Source organism: Rhinatrema bivittatum, chromosome 2 (assembly GCF_901001135.1).
Source record: "Rhinatrema bivittatum chromosome 2, aRhiBiv1.1, whole genome shotgun sequence".
Lineage (NCBI taxonomy): Eukaryota > Metazoa > Chordata > Amphibia > Gymnophiona > Rhinatrematidae > Rhinatrema > Rhinatrema bivittatum.
Genome location: NC_042616.1, coordinates 639079716 through 639095363, shown reverse-complemented (window position 1 = coordinate 639095363; position 15648 = coordinate 639079716). Strand labels below are relative to the sequence as shown.

The 15648-nt window shown below is 46.2% G+C and overlaps 1 protein-coding gene across 1 annotated transcript in view; it reads left to right on the top strand.

Moving 5' to 3' along the window:
- Positions 1–623: 623 nt before the first annotated feature.
- The window catches only part of SDR16C5 (short chain dehydrogenase/reductase family 16C member 5), an 86123-nt gene continuing 71098 nt past the window's right edge, over positions 624–15648 (top strand). Inside the window, exons 1-2 of the mRNA XM_029591315.1 lie at positions 624–852; positions 7099–7443. Of these exons, the coding sequence (XP_029447175.1) occupies positions 7123–7443 (321 nt within the window). The 5' untranslated portion in view covers positions 624–852; positions 7099–7122. The remainder of the gene's footprint in view (positions 853–7098; positions 7444–15648) is intronic.

The window sequence follows — 15648 nt, the reverse complement described above, 5'->3', positions numbered from 1 at the left end:
TGAAAACTACATTTAGGTCCCAACACACCAGAGGTTTTTGTCTTGGAGGATGTACACAAACGAGACCTTTCATGAATCGGGAGATGAGCGGATATGGGATTTCCATTCTCTTGTTTATCATAAGCTACTACTACTCCCTCCAGGGAGCTGCTGATGACGTCGCCCCGCGGTGCAATGAGCCCACCGCATGTGCCAGTGTCTGTCAAGGTTAACCCTGCAGTCACAGTCTGCCACCCCGCGGGAAAAGAAAAGTACAGCCCCCTACTATTTTACACCCTGTCCCCTTTGCGCCACTACCTTCGGTCCCCCCCTGTCCGACCGAGCCGCTGCAACCGCCATACTTGGGGACCCCTTTTTCCTGCCCCATCCACCCCAGCCTCAGTTTCTCTCCGGATGCCTACTAGCACGACAGTCTACTCTGCACTCGTTTATCCTTTTCCTTGGCTCATTCGCGGCTGCCGCTGTGCGGTGAAGCGCGAAGGTTATCCTCTTTTTTTTCACTGCCTCCCCCGGGACCAGATGCAGGACCGGATGAGCGGCAGCGGACCTCTTTCGCGGGAACAAAGTTGTGGTTCCGGGACGGGACACGCCCCCTTCGCTTCAAGCAATAAACTGGGGGCGGAGACAAGCTTAGGGCAACGTTTTCCTGTGCGTTCATGTCCTGCTTCTGCTTTCGCTGGCCACCCGAGCGAGCTTTGCGCACGTTTTTTTTATTGATCTGTAGCAACTCCGGGTTTGGGGCGCTACGGAGGGCACCTCAGCCTTCCTCTTTTTCTTCAGTTTAGCTATAATAAAGGACAAGCAAATAAACGCTAGAAGTCACTGGAGCGAAGAGAGCGAGAGCAGCCTCAGGTCAGTCAGCCATAACTATCTTGGGTTATCCAGCCAGGTCTCTCCCTTGTATTTTTTTTTTTTTAAACGAAAGGGGCTGCGGATTCGTGGAGTTCAATTGTCTTAACTATTTTGTTTATATAACTCCCCACTGCAGGAGGAGTGGTGCCTGCATTAGTGTCACTCTCTTAAACTTGGGATTTTATTTAATTTTTTTTGTACCTAGTAACCTGCAGGGATATTTTCTCAGGGTGGGTTTCGGTCACAGCATTGTTCTCCTGCAGAGAACTTAAAAAAATTAAAATAGCCCATTTATGGACGCACTATGGATCTTTACCTTTTTTTTTTTTTTTTGCTATAAAAGTAAAGAGGGCGTGGGCAGTGTAGAAGAAAGACATGCTTGAAAGCAGCATTATTACCTATTTTATTGCCCTGTTATATATTTTCTTCTTAACCTAGGTCTCCATATTTTCATAATGTGGTGGTGTTTTTGGGTGTGTGTTTTTTTTGTTTTTTTAATATTCTTGTATTTTTGGACCATAATGCATTTTTATAAAAAGAAAAAAGCATTCCTTCCCTGAGTACACTCTTCTGCTATTCATATTGAATTGATGCTGTATAGGTATTATTGTACTGACTTCACAGAACTCTGAATAGGTCCCATGCATAGTACAGCCAATTATATTTCTCTGCTGAATTAATGTTTTAATCAACAATGGTATTCAGCCCCCAGATATTTATTTATTTATTTATTTATTAACTTTTATTTACCGACATTCGTGCAGCACATCATGCCGGTTTACATAGAACTCAGATGGGCGATACAAAAAAACATTAAAACAAAACAATGTATAAAGAATAAAATAAAGTAAAACCATAACAATGTAACCTTAGAACAACATACTATTTCTTACAAAAGTACACATTAACCGATCATGATCAAGAAATAAATTAAATTAAGCTGTAGGGGGAATGTTGTTTCTTCTAGGGTATCCATGGGAGGTACGGGGGAAACATAGGATGGGGTGGGGGAAATTCGAAACAGTGGGGGCTGTGGAGAAATTAAGTTTGGTTTGTGTCGGGATAGGCCTGTCGGAAAAGCCATGTTTTGACTCTTTTCTTGAAGATTTGCAGGGATGTCTCTTGGCGTAGGAGGGTGGGGAGGGAGTTCCAGAGGGTGGGAGCAGCGATGGAGAAGGCTCTCTCTCTGGTGTGAGTAGAATGTGCTGCCTTTAGGGATGGGGTGTGTAGAGTACCTGCATGGGTTGTTCTTGTGGGTCGGTCGGATGAACGGTAACGAGGCATTTCGTCAAGCCAGGTGTGATTATGTTTGTGTAGGGAATTGTGAAGGATGGTGAGGGTTTTGAATTGTGAGCGGAAGGAGATGGGTAACCAATGTAGTTCTTTTAGTATGGGGGTGATGTGTTCCCTTTTTTGTGTGCCTGTTATGATTCTGGCCATGGAGTTTTGCAGAATTTGGAGGGGTTTGATGGTGGTGGCGGGGAGTCCTAGCAATAGGGAATTGCAGTAGTCTAGTTTTGTAAGCATTGTGGTCTGTACGACTGTGCGGAAATCGTGGGTGTGGAGGAGGGGTTTGAGTTTTTTTATGATGTTAAGTTTATAGAAACCCCCCTTTAATAGGTTTTTGATGTGGGGTTTGAAACTTAGGTGTTGGTCTATGTAGACGCCCAGATCTCTTACAAACTGGGTCTGAGGGGTGGCTGTGGTTGTATTTTGAGGGGTGTTCTGTCGCATGGGGAGGGTGAAACGTTCAGGCTGCTTAGAAATGACGAGTACTTCTGTTTTTGACGAGTTTAAAGCTAGATGGAGTTCGGATAGTGAGGCGCTTATGGTGGCGAGACAGGATTCCCAGCGTTGCAGAGGTTCTTTTATGGATCCCTGAAACGGGATGAGAATCTGTACGTCATCTGCATACAGGAAGAATTTCAGGCCTAGTTTGGAGAGAAGGTGGCATAGGGGTATGAGATAAATATTAAACAGGGTGGAGGATAAGGATGATCCCTGGGGTACGCCCTGCGTGATAGGTATGTGCGAGGATTCGTGCTTGTCGATTTTTACTAGATACTCTCTGTGTGTGAGGTAGGAGGAGAGCCATGAGAGGGCTGTGTCGGCGATACCAATTTCTGTTAGGCGGGTCATTAGTATCTGATGGTTGACAGTATCGTAGGCAGCTGAGATGTCTAGTAGGGCGAGTAGGTACGAGTTTCCGTGTTCCATGCCTTTAAGTATGGTGTCTGTCATGGCTAGTAGTAAGGTTTCGGTGCTTCGGTCTTTACGGAAACCGAACTGTTGAGTGTGGAGGACATTGTGGTCTTCTAAAAACTCCGTTAGTTGTTTGTTAATAGCCCTCTCTAGTACTTTTGATAAGAATGGGAGATTGGAAATTGGACGGTAATTGGCTGGGTCTGTGGGGTCGAGGGTGGGTTTCTTTAGAAGGGGCTTGACTATGGCCAGTTTGAGTGGGTCTGGGACACTGCCTGCAGTAATAGAGCAGTTGATAAAGTCCTTAATATGTTTGGTGATGGCGGGGATGATGGAGAGGAGGGTTTTTGAAGGGATGGTGTCTGAAGAGTGTGTGGATGGTTTCATCTTTTTTAGTATTGCTTCTACCTCTATGTTGGTGGTGAGGTCAAATGTTTTGAGGGTGATCTTTTTGTCATTGGGGATGGGGGGGAGGGGGGTAGCGTTGTCTGGGAAGCAGAGTAGAATATTGTCGATTTTATTCTTGAAGTATAGGGCTAGTTCTTCGCATTTTTTGTGGGAGACAGTATCGTTGAGTGTTGGTGCATTGGGGTTGGTGAGTTCTGAGACATATGTGAATAAGGCGTTTGCATTAAATTGGTAGTCGTGGATCTTTGCCGCGTGGAAATCACGCTTGGCTTGGGTAATTGCATGACGGTATGCGTGTAGAGTGTTGTTATAGGTGGTTTTAAGTGAAGCAGATGGTTGTTTGCGCCAGGCGCGTTCTTTGGCTCTTAGCTCTTGTTTCAAGGTTTTTAACTTGGCGGAGAACCAAGGTTTCCTTTTCTCCTGTTGTGTAAAGGGTATTTCTTTGTGGATAATGGGGCATAGTTTATTGGCTATGGTTGTAGTGAGATTGTTCCAGGAATGTAGTGCGGTGTCTGGATTGGTGAGATCAATGTTGTTAGCTATTTTGTTGAAAGCTAGGGTGAGCTCTTCCGTGCTACAGTGTTTACGGAATGCGATGGTTTTATGGTGTTTTTGTGTGGAAGGTGTAAGGGGTTTGGTTTCAAGGGTTGCATTAATGAGGAAATGGTCGGACCATGGTACTGGGGTGACTACGGGTGGGGTGGCTATGGTTATTTTAGAATTCACAAATATTAGATCGAGTGTGTGGCCTGCTTTGTGTGTGGGTTCGGTGATGATTTGGTTGAAATCTAGGGCTTTGAGGGTGTCCAGTAGAGTCTCGCAGGCGGGGGTGGTGGGGCGGGTATCCACATGGAGGTTGAAATCCCCTAGAATAATGGTAGGAAGGTCTGTTTTGATGTTGACGGTGAAGTATTCAGTGATGGGTGAGGGATCTTTTTCAATTAGGCCTGGGGGGGCGTAGACTAGGCAGATTTGTAGGGATTTGGATGCAAATAGTGCAATTTCAATTTTGGGTGGCGGTTGAGTGGTTTGGAGTTTGAGGTTGAGTTTTTTCTTGGCTGCCAAGAGTAGGCCACCTCCTTTCTTTTTCGGCCTTGGTATGGAGAGGAGGTCGTATGACTTTGTGGGGAGCTGGTTTAGGAAAACCTGGTCGGTATTTTTTAACCAGGATTCGGTAATGGCACAAAGGTCGGGGTTGTCGTCTGTAAGCAGATCGTTTAGTATAGTTCCTTTTTTTTGTATGGATTGGGCATTGAAGAGAGTAATGGCTATTGTTGTTAAACCTAGGAGTTGTGAGAAAGGTGGGGTCATAATCGGTATGAGGGATTTGCGAAGTATGGGTGGGTGGGGGGGGTGTTGTAGGGGGTTTGCGTAGTAGTGGGCAGTGCCGTGTTGGGATGGGGAGTAGGCACATGGTTCTAGAAAAGTGAGGGGACTTGGGTGGTGAGGACTAACAGAGAATAAAACCAGGGTGGTGTCTGTGGTGAGAGTGAGAAGCAATACAGGGTGGGGTTTAAGGTATAGGGAGAGTTTGGCTGAGGGAAAGGGCACAGTGCTGGTGTAGTAGTGCGATTAATGTCGATAGTACGCCATGCAGGTTAAACAAAGCAGATATTGCAGATTAGACAATGAAAGGTAATATACAGTTAGTACGGATTAGACAATACAAAACAATGCAGATAATGTGCAGTTCTTGGACAAGGTAAGACTATGTCGGTAGGAACAATGCAGGTAACAATGCAAGACCATTTAGGTAATATGCAGTTAATACGGCTTGGGGCGTATTAAGATGTTAGGGTGTGCAGTAGTCCAGTGGCAGGGGCAAGGGGATGAAAGGATCTGTGGGGGTGCCTACTCACTCCGGCGTTCCTCAGGTCAGGTTGGTCTTGGCTGAGAGTTGGCAGGTGGGCTTCGGGTCCAGTGGGCCTGCTGAGAGAGCGAGGGTGGTCTGGATGAAGATTCGGAGTCCTTCAGGGCAGTCCGAATGGGCTGCACGAAGGAGCGCGACAAAGGGGCCCCTTTGTCGCGCTCCTTCGGCGCGCGACGCACGGCGCGCGGCGCCAGAGTTGCAGCTGGCTTTAAGGAGCCTCAGGGCCCCTTGTGGTTGGCTGGCTGCTGGTGGGGGGCGGGCCTTCGCGGCGTTCGTGCGGTCGGAGGGCGGCAGGGACGGCACAGGAAGCCGCGTGGTCTGGCCCGGATCCAACGGAGGTAAGAGCGAATTTAAAGGGCCTTACCCCGGTGGGTCCGTGGCGCCGATCGCGCAGGCCTTCGCTCGGTCCGGTCGCCGCGGTTGCAGAGGATCGCCGGTGAAAGAGGGGGATCCCGGAGCTGCAGCTGGCTTTAAGGAGCCTCAGGGCCCCTTGTGGTTGGCTGGCTGCTGGTGGGGGGCGGGCCTTCGCGGCGTTCATGCGGTCGGAGGGCGGCAGGGACGGCACAGGAAGCCGCGTGGTCGGGCCCGGATCCAACGGAGGTAAGAGCGAATTTAAAGGGCCTTTGGAAGAAAAAGTATGGCTCTAGGTGAACATAATGAAATCTTAAAAAGAATAGAGAGAGGCTGGAAGCAGCCCAGAGAGAAACCATCAAAGTGGTGTAGAATGTGTGCCAAAAGACACATGAGATTTGAGGATCTAAATATGCATACCTTAAGGGCGTGAGAAGGTTTAAAAAAAAAGTGCAAAGTATTAATAATGGACAAGAATCAAATCGTTACCAATGGAAAGGAAATTGATTAGAACTAAAGGTCATGATATAAAACTCCAACAGGCTGATAAGAGTAATCTGGGTGTTAAGAAACTGTGCCCAGTAGAGTGGGTGGGGTGGAGGGGCATCCCTGACAGGGCTGATGCAGCCCCATTATCCACCGCTTATCCAGAAAAGTGACAGCAGCCATCAGTTATCTGGGTAAGGCCATACTTATCTGGTTAAGTGGCAGCAGTAAGCCCAATAAGTCCGGACTCTTTAGATTTTTTTTTCCTTTTTGGAGGGTATTAAATGCCAGCGCAGTAGTGTCAGAAACTTAACTTCATCTCTGACTAGGAGTTCTTTCCAGCACTAAGAGAGACTGCCTTTGACTAGCACACCTCTTTGCATTGGGGAGTATTGCTTAATGCCCTTATTTGCATGCAGGGGCACTAAGCAGTACTCCCATTTTGCAACGCACATTTTCTGCACGTAGAGCTCCTTGCTGCATTGGCAGCAAGTCTTGTGCAATCAGAAAGGTGCATTCAGCCTGCAAGGGAATAAACTTAAGAGCAACATCAGAAATCATTTTCTTCACAGAAAGGGGGGTGATGCATGGAATGCCCTCCTGGAACAGATGGTGCAGTCAAAAATGGTAATGGAATTTAAAACGGTGTGGGATAAACAGAGAGGATCCCTAATGACTACTGGATGGAAATTAAGGATCTGGGTAATCTGTGGTAACTTCTAGTGTAACATTTCTGCATGGGAGAAGCCTGTATGGAGCAGCAGTTAATAGAAGGCATGGAAGAAACCTGAACAGAGCTGTAGTTAAAACCCTAAATACCTTTCAGGGCAGACTGGATTGGGCACTTTGGTCTTTTACTATGTGCCAATAAAAGCACTGAAAGTGAAATAGAGTATGTTTTATTAACATTATAAAATGTTCTTCAACAGGTATTGAACAGAAACATTTTGAAGATGAACTTCTTTCTAGAAACACTGAAAGTCCTGGTGCTATCAATATATTATATCCTTGAGTCTATATTGTTATGGTTTATCCCTATTCGAAAAAAGAATGTAGCTGGTGAAATAGTACTCATAACAGGAGCTGGAAGTGGGATAGGAAGGCTTTTAGCCTTAGAATTTGCCCAACGTGGAGCCACTTTAGTTCTCTGGGACATCAATCATGAAGGCAACAAGGAAACAAGTAGGTTGGTCAAAGAACTTGGAACATCAAGAGTACATGACTACACTTGTGACTGCAGCAAAAGGCAAGAGATTTACAAAGTGGCTGATCAGGTAACCTGTTAACTTTTTTCATATTGCTTTTTAATCCACAAGTATACTATGGGCACAACTTTAGCTATTTTCTATAGTGTTAATTTCTAATATGCATGAGGGTCTGAGTTTTATGTCAGGTTGTGTGTTTTTATGTCTGAGGCCAAAGGGAGTACTTATAGCCCCCAGCCAGGATGTCTGATACTACACTGGTGATGACTGTGATGGGGGAAATGTATTTGCTCTCTCTGTCCATAGGAGCCGTTGTAATAAAGTTTGTACTAAAATCAATTATATATTAGCATGGGTTTTATTTTACGTGCATGCAAAAATTGGTGGACCCTGTGAGATGTAGCAAGATAATGATATGCAAATAGACCACGCATGGTAAAACAAAAACACTTTTTTTTTTTTTTTTTTTTTAATCCTTGGCTTATTTGCATGTCAACCTGTGCTAACAAAACTTCCCCAATGTGGTTAGGCTAGACCTGTAAGTTGGCCCCACTTTCAGATTGGTCCTTTTGTTGACACAATAGCCATGCCGGGAGGGGTTTTCTCCAGTAGGGTCTCCTGAGAGAGGATGGGGAGGGGAACTGCCTTCTGTTCCATGGCCTACTTTATTTCTGTTCCTGGGAAAGCATAATATTGGGGGGGGGGGGGGGGGGGGTGGAGAATGACTACCGCTGGATTAAGGTAAGGAGTGACAAAAGACCGAAGGGACTGGGACCTGGAATGCTTGGCCAGAGTTGGGAGCAGCTTTACTGCTGGGGAATGAGGAAGAAGGTGGTGATCCAACCTGCCTCTGAGTGTGCCTCTTTATGTTGCAGGGTAATATCTTATTTCCTTGCATGTAGACAGATGGCCTCAGGACCCATGGGTTATGCTCCCCTGCCAGGAGATGGAGACAGAGCAAGCTGATGTCATAGTGTGTGTACAAATTTCTCCTTCCAAGAAACTCAAAGCAATCCGTATGTATCCCAGCCTGCCAGTATTCATCTCCCGTAGTCCTTCAGCTGGTAAGCACTGAGCTCGGTTAAGGCTTAAAAAAAAAAAGTGAATGTTTTACCTTCAGGTACAGAGACAGGTTGTGTGTTTGGGTTTTTTTTTTCGGATGTCTTCTGGTCTCCGTGTTTGGTGTACCATCCTGATGTTCGTTCCTGCTCCCGTGGGGATTGGGGAACTGGGTGTCCTGGTGGGCTAGGCCCCGCGTTTTGCTTGCATGCCATGTGGTAGGCCACGGTGATGTTTTCGGGCACTCCTGTATGTGTTTTGCTGCCTTCTGTAGGTTGTCAGTGTGTGTAGTGCATTGGTTCTACACGCCTTTTGCGCACACAAGCTTTGTACTGTTTCAGACGCTTTACTTGGTGCACGACTTGTGCGGATGCCTTGCTGCACTTACCTCTCCAGCGCTTAATTTTTGTGTGCATACATTTTTGAGCACAAGCCATTCAGACACACATTTACCTCTGCAATGGTGCCAGTAAACAAGAATCCTGCGCACCTTTCTCTTTGTGTTGCCTGTCATATTAGGGCTTCTCAGCCTGACCTGTCTTCTAATGTCAGTGCTGGGTGAGTTCTCTTCCTCAGATTTTGCTAAGCCTGGCTCCTCCCATTCTGATGATGGGTTGGTTATAGCCTTGGCTGGAGGGATGCCAGACTTTGATTCTCCCTTAATGGCTCCTCCATCAGAGAGGGTAGTTCTGTGGGCCCCACTCCAGTTCCTTCTGGACTTGGTTTGGACCCAACTCCTCTTTTTTTTTTTTTTTTTTTTTTTTTCTTGGGTGGAATTTTATTTTTTCCCAAGGCTTACAAGCTTTTCTTCAGGTACAGTCCTCTGCTTCACCCAATCCTGTCAGGTCAGACCCTCACCGCCCTCTTCCAATCCTATGCTAAAGTGACAGAGCTCGCCTCTGCTCCCTGCGGGAATTCACGACAGGAACCTGGATGGCACTGATAAGGCAGATCCTGATTCCCTGGAACATGGTGAAATCCCTCTGGATCTAGAACTGTATCGCACCATGTTGCGGTTCTTTCATAGAGATGAACTGCTGGCCCTTTCCCAGACTTTGAAGCAGCTGGGTGTTCCTGGTACGGATGCCATGTCAAGAGCCGAAGAAGAAGAATCCCATTTTGGTTTCCTTGCGTTCCTTGGATATGCGCTGGAATGGATGCCATTCAGGAATTGATTGATCTTGAATAGGATGCCCCAGAGGTAAATTTTAAAGCAGGTCAGATGTTGGAAGGCCCATACCCCCTGGATCCAGCTGATTGAGAACATTTTGTGTTTTCCCAAAGTGGGATTGTCCCTGTGTGGAGGGAGGAGCAGCCTTGAAGGATGTGCATGATAGGAGGATTGAGGCTATCCTTAAGCAAGCGTTTGAGGAGGTGGTGATGACTTTACAGATTGCTGCCTGTTGCTCTCTATTGGAGCCATCTTGTCTGCTTCTCTCTCAGGAGGTTGATTCTGGAGGGAATTCCAGAGCAGTTATGAAACCCAGTGCCACTTCTTTAGCAGACACGGGTTACGATTTGGTCCATACTTTGGCAGAGGTGATAATGGCCAGGTGTCAACTCTGGTTGTGAAATTGGTCAGCTGAGGCAGCTTCCAAAGCTAATCTTACAAAGATGCCCTTTCAAGGCTCGCTCTTGTTTGGGAGCAAGTTGGAGAAACTGGCCAGTAAATGGGGTGAATCACCACTTCCTTAGTTGCCAGAGGATAAGCAATTGCAGCGTTGCTTGGTTTGAGGGGTCAGCTCCGTGGTTCCAAGTGGTTTTGCCTCTACAGAGGGTCAACCTTTCAGAGGACTCTGCCTTTTGGTAGATCTCTGTCCTTTAGTCCCAGACAGTCCAAGAGAGGAGTGGGCTCAGGTGGCAGAGCTTCCCAATGAAGGTTTGCCGACCCACCTTCAGGAACAAGAGAGGTGGGTTGAGCTCGCATCAGACCAGTGGGTCCTGAAGATGATACAAGAAGGATATGCGCTGGAATTTTGCAGTGTTCTTTGGGACGTGTTCATGATGTCTCCTTGCCACTTCCTGCAGAAGAAGCAGGCTTCAATGGCTCCTCAGGCTGAGAGCTGTGGTTCCAGTGCCCGCGTCTCAAAGTATGGGGCGATTTTATTCCATTTATTTTGTTGTGCCCAAGAAGGAGGGTTCCTTTCATCCCATCCTGGATCTCTGGGTCAACCGTCATTTGTAGATGACTCATTTTGTATGGAAACCTTACGCTCTGTGATGGCGGTGTAGTCTGAGGAACTGATGTCTCTGGATCTGTCCGAGGCCTACCTTCATATTCCCAACTGTTTGGAACACTGCTTTCTACATTTTGTAGTGTTGGGGTGCCATTTATCAGTTTCAGGCTCTGCCCTTTGGTCTAAAATTGCCCCCAGAATGTTTTCCAAGGTTATGGTGGTAGTATCGGCGGCCTTGAGATGAGAAGGAATCCTGGTGCACCCATACTTGGACAACTGGCTGATTCGAGCCAAGCCTCAGGAAGGTGACACACAAGGTGATCTCCTTGTTGCAGGAGCTCAGTTAGGTGGTGAACTTGGCCAAAAGCAGTCTTCAGCCATCCCAGTCGGAGTATCTGGGGGGTTTGGTTCAACACTGGACAGGACAAGGTTTTCCTGCCGGAAGTTCGAATTCAGAAATGGATGTCTCAGGTGCTTCAGTTGGTGAACACTATAAGCTCGATGATGTGGCCTATGTGCAGGTGCTTGGCTTGATGGCAGCAACCCTGGAAGTGGTGCCGTAGGAGAGAGTACATGTGTCATCTTCAGAGCTCACTAGTGAATCGTAGGAACCCGCAATCTGGACTATTCAGTTCGGCTCCACTTGCAAATGGAAGTCTGCTCTCACTTCCAGTGATGGAGTTTTCTGGGAAAAAGAGTTTTCTTGTCGTCCCCGACCTGGTTGGTACTTACAACAGATGCAAGTCTCCAGAGTTGGGGAGCTCACTGTCAGGAACTGATGGCCCAAGGGCATTGGAATACTGAGGAGTCCTGCTGGAACATCGCCTGGAGGCCTGGGCAGTCCAGGTGGCATGCTTGCAGTTCAGCCACAGGCGGCAAGCTCAAGTGGTCCACGTGGTGTCGGACAACGCAATGACTGTGGCCTACCTCAATCGCCAGGGAGGAACCAAGAGCCAGCATGTGTCGCAGGAAATAAACCAACTTTTGGCATAGGCAGAAAGTCATTACAGATCTCTGCATCTATTATTGCAGGAAAAGACAACATAAGAGTGGACTTTCTAAGCAGAGAGAGTCTGGATCCAGGAGAAGGGGTATTGTCTACCAAATTGTTTCAGCTGATTATTGATCACTGGGGCCTTCTGTTCCTAGACCTGTTGGCAACTTCTTGATTCTACAGTTGCAGGAGAGATCTGTGGTCTTTGGGCATAGATACTGTCGTACAGGTCTGACTGGAAGACAGATTGCTTTACGCCTTTCCTCCATGGCCATTGCTTGGCAGGATAATTTTCTCAAAATCGAAGGCCACAGGGGGCTGGTTCTCCTGGTGGCGCCAGATTGGCCCAGGCATCCATAGTATGCAGATTTGCAAAGATTCCTGGTGGAGACCCCTCTTCAGTTTCCACCGTGCCAGGGTCTGGTTCCTCATAGGGATCCAACTCTGTTCTGTCTTACGGTTAGGCCTTTGAGAGGGCTCGCCTGTTGCAGTGTGGTTATTTTTCCACCTTACTTCGTGCTCGGACATTCTACAATTCCTTGGCTTATGTGCGGGTTTGGAGAGTATTTGAGGCTTGCTGTGAGAAGTATGGTGCTCTTCCTTGTTCATTTAAGATCTCGCTCATTCTGGATTTTTTTTTTTTTTTTTTTTTTTTTTTGCAGGATAGGTTGAATACAGGATTGGCTCTTAATTCCTTGAAGGTGCAGATTGCGGCTCTTGCCTGTTTCAGGGGTCCGGTGAATGGTGATTCCTTGTCGTCCCATCCTGATTTGGTCCGTCTTTTGAAGGAAGTGAAGTATCTTAGGCCTCACCTGAGGTTACTGGTCCGCTTGTGGAGTCCTAATTTGCTGCCGGATTTCTTGGTGGGCCTTATGTTCTGACTGCTGCGTAGCCTTTTCTTGAATACTGTGTTCCTATGTGTTCTGTATGTCTAATTTCTGAGCTGCAGGCCTTATCTTGCCAGGAGCCGTTCTTTCAGGTAGCTGCGTACTGTTACCTCTTTCTTGCCCAAAGTGATGTCGAACTTTCATTTGAATCAGTCCATCTCCTTGCCATCCCTGGATAACGCCAGCGATGCAAAGGAGTATTGCCTCCTGCACTCCTTGCATGTCAAGAGACTCATGCGATATCTGGAGGTTTCTGAGCCTTTCCAGAAGATGGTGGGAGTAAGTGGAGCACTCCAGCTTCGCGAGCTACCATAGCTTGCTGGATTAAGGTGGTAGTCACAGCCGTGTATGGATGCTAAAAAGCAGTTGCCTACTCCAGGTTAGGGCCCATTCCACTAAGGCTCAGGCAGTGTCATAAGCGGAAGTTAGTTTATTTCCTGGCTATATCTGCCAAGCTGCAACGTCCTTGTTACACACTTTTTCCAGGTTTTATCGCCTGGATATGCAGGCCCAGGGGGTTGCATCCTTTGCACGTGTGGTGTTGACTGGACAAAGGGCAGCCTCCCACCCTGTTGGGGAGGATCTATATCCTACTGGTCCTGAGTCCATCTGTCTACACGCTAGAAAATGGAGAAATTACTTACCTGATAATTTCATTTTCCTGAGTGTAAGCAGATGGACTTACACTCATGTGGCAGCCAAGGGCAGAAAGCTATCAGTAGTCCTCCTGTGTGGCTCTGGATCTCAAGGGATTACTGGTAAATGTTCATCCAGTCCCTAGATTGGAGTACCTAGATTCTTACATGAATTTAGTGTTTCTTGTTGGTTGAGAAGGCCCGCCCAGTATAAGGTGGCTTGGGTACATACCACTGGTCTGGAATGATCTGAGTATGTAAGGGGAATGGAACAGCTCCCCTATGAGGAAAGAGGTTAGGACTTTTCAGCTTGGAGAAGAGATGGCTGAGGGGAGATATGATAGAGGTGTTTAAAATCATGAGAGGTCTAGAACGTGTAGATGTGAATCGGTTATTTACTCTTTCAGATAATAGACTAGGGGGCACTCCATGAAGTTAGCATGTGGCACATTTAAAACTAATCGGAGAAAGTTCTTCTTCACTCAACGCACAATTAAACTCTGAAATTTGTTGCCAGAGGATGTGGTTCATGCAGTTAGTATAGCTGTTTTTAAAAAAGATTGGATAAGTTCTTGGAGGAGAAGTCCATTGCCTGCTATTAATTAAGTTGACTTAGAGAATAGCCACTGATATTACTAGCAATGGTAACATGGAATAGACTTAGTTTTTGGGTACTTGTCAGGTTCTCATGGCCTGGATTGGCTACTGTTGGAAACAGGATGCTGGGCTTGATGGACCCTTGGTCTGACCCAGTATGGCATGTTATGTATAGCAGTTATGAGTACTGTTCTTAATCAAGTTTTTTGCTAGTCTGTCCACAGTTGCTTTTGAAGAGAATACATGTAGGCAGGAGTACATGTACTGTGACATCAGCATGCTCCATCTCCATCTGCTGACAGGGGAGCATAAACCCACTGGTCCCATCTGTCTACACTAAGGAAAACTCAAATAAGTAATTTCTCCATTAGGCTGTTACCCTGCAATTTGCATGCACCAGTGCTAAGCTTGCCATGGGCTTTTTAGTGTAATTTTCTTTTTTTTTTTTTTTTTGCTGTAGTCCTTTTTTACATACCGAAAAATCCATGTTAAAACATGAGTAAAAAAACATCAGTAGGCTTGGCGCTGCTCATTACATCGGCCCCATAGGAAGCTGTTCTGATATCCAGCCATACAGAAAAGCAGGTGTGATTGTACATGTGGTTCAGAATCTTTGGGCTTCTCCCTCTAAAATAATAGCCAGTTGCAAGAATGATTAGTATTGCAAAAGAAAACTGAACAGTGGAAGTGTTTGGGCCTGCAGTATATTCCAGATAGGAGCAGACACTCAAATGAAAAATAAATGGAACAGTTATTGCCTGTTTTACCTACTCTTAAGACTCTTTAGTTGTAAAAATGTTATATATTGATTGATGTACATTGCAGTTGCTTCTTCCTGTGCTGTTTTGCTTCAGAGGTGAGTGTTCTGAACAGTTTTGTTAGGGCTTGAAAACCCTGCTTGTTTGAGCATGTCTTTCAGGACTGGCAAGCCAGGTATACATATTGCCCTTCCCTGCCTCTTCCACCCTTTCCTTACCCATTTACTTCATCTTTGCAGGAGCTGGTGCAAGGTGGAAATCCTGTACTTGGCTGATAAAAAGGTATAGCAACAGCTGCAGGCTCACTGAGCATTGGACCAGTGTGTGCTGACTCCTTCCTCTGCATTGGCTTCCTGCTTGAAAAAGGAAGCCTTCAAAGAAGGAGGGAAGCAAAGTTGGCACCAGTGGGCACCATGTGCATGCACTGACTCACATTCCCCATGCCCAGTGATCCTGAAGCACTCTTGGATTTCCACTGTTGCCCACTTCTTCCCCCCTCCAACTCTAAATCTGCAAATCTGTGGTGTGGGTGAGGGAGAAATCTGACAAGTGATATATTTTTTTTCCTCTTTCCCTATCCAGCTGGTAAAAGCTCAAGAGTTTGTTTTTCAAGCCCTGGTTATGCTAACATTTTGCACTCTTTCATGTCTGATTAACAGAGCAATGTCCCTTAAACAAGAGCATGCTTTATCTCTCAGAGTTACTGGAATGTGCCAAGGTCCAGAGTGCATGCACTTATGGTTGTTAATGTTATTTTTAGCTTCACAATGCACAGTCTTACGTATTGGCATTGGTTTTTTTTTTTTTGTCTTCTGATGGTTCATTTGTGTTATACATCAACTTTCAACTTTCATCTATTCTGTAAAGTACCCATAAGTGTTTGAGCTTATACAGAAAGTCATGAACAATTTTTGTCAAATGTTACAGGCAGAATCATAGTTTTCTTGAACCTTCAGCCTGTATTTTCTGCTTGTCCCAGATCAATTAGCTACAGAGAACTTTCTAAGAAGTCAATCTCTCTGATCAATTCTGTAGATGTCCATATCTGAAGGTAACTGGTAAAATGATTTACTGACTTTACCTAATCTCTCTACCACCTCTGTGATTTTTGTCTCAATCTTTCTTGTCTTCTCATTCTTCATGTTAAACCCTCTGGGTAGGGACCCC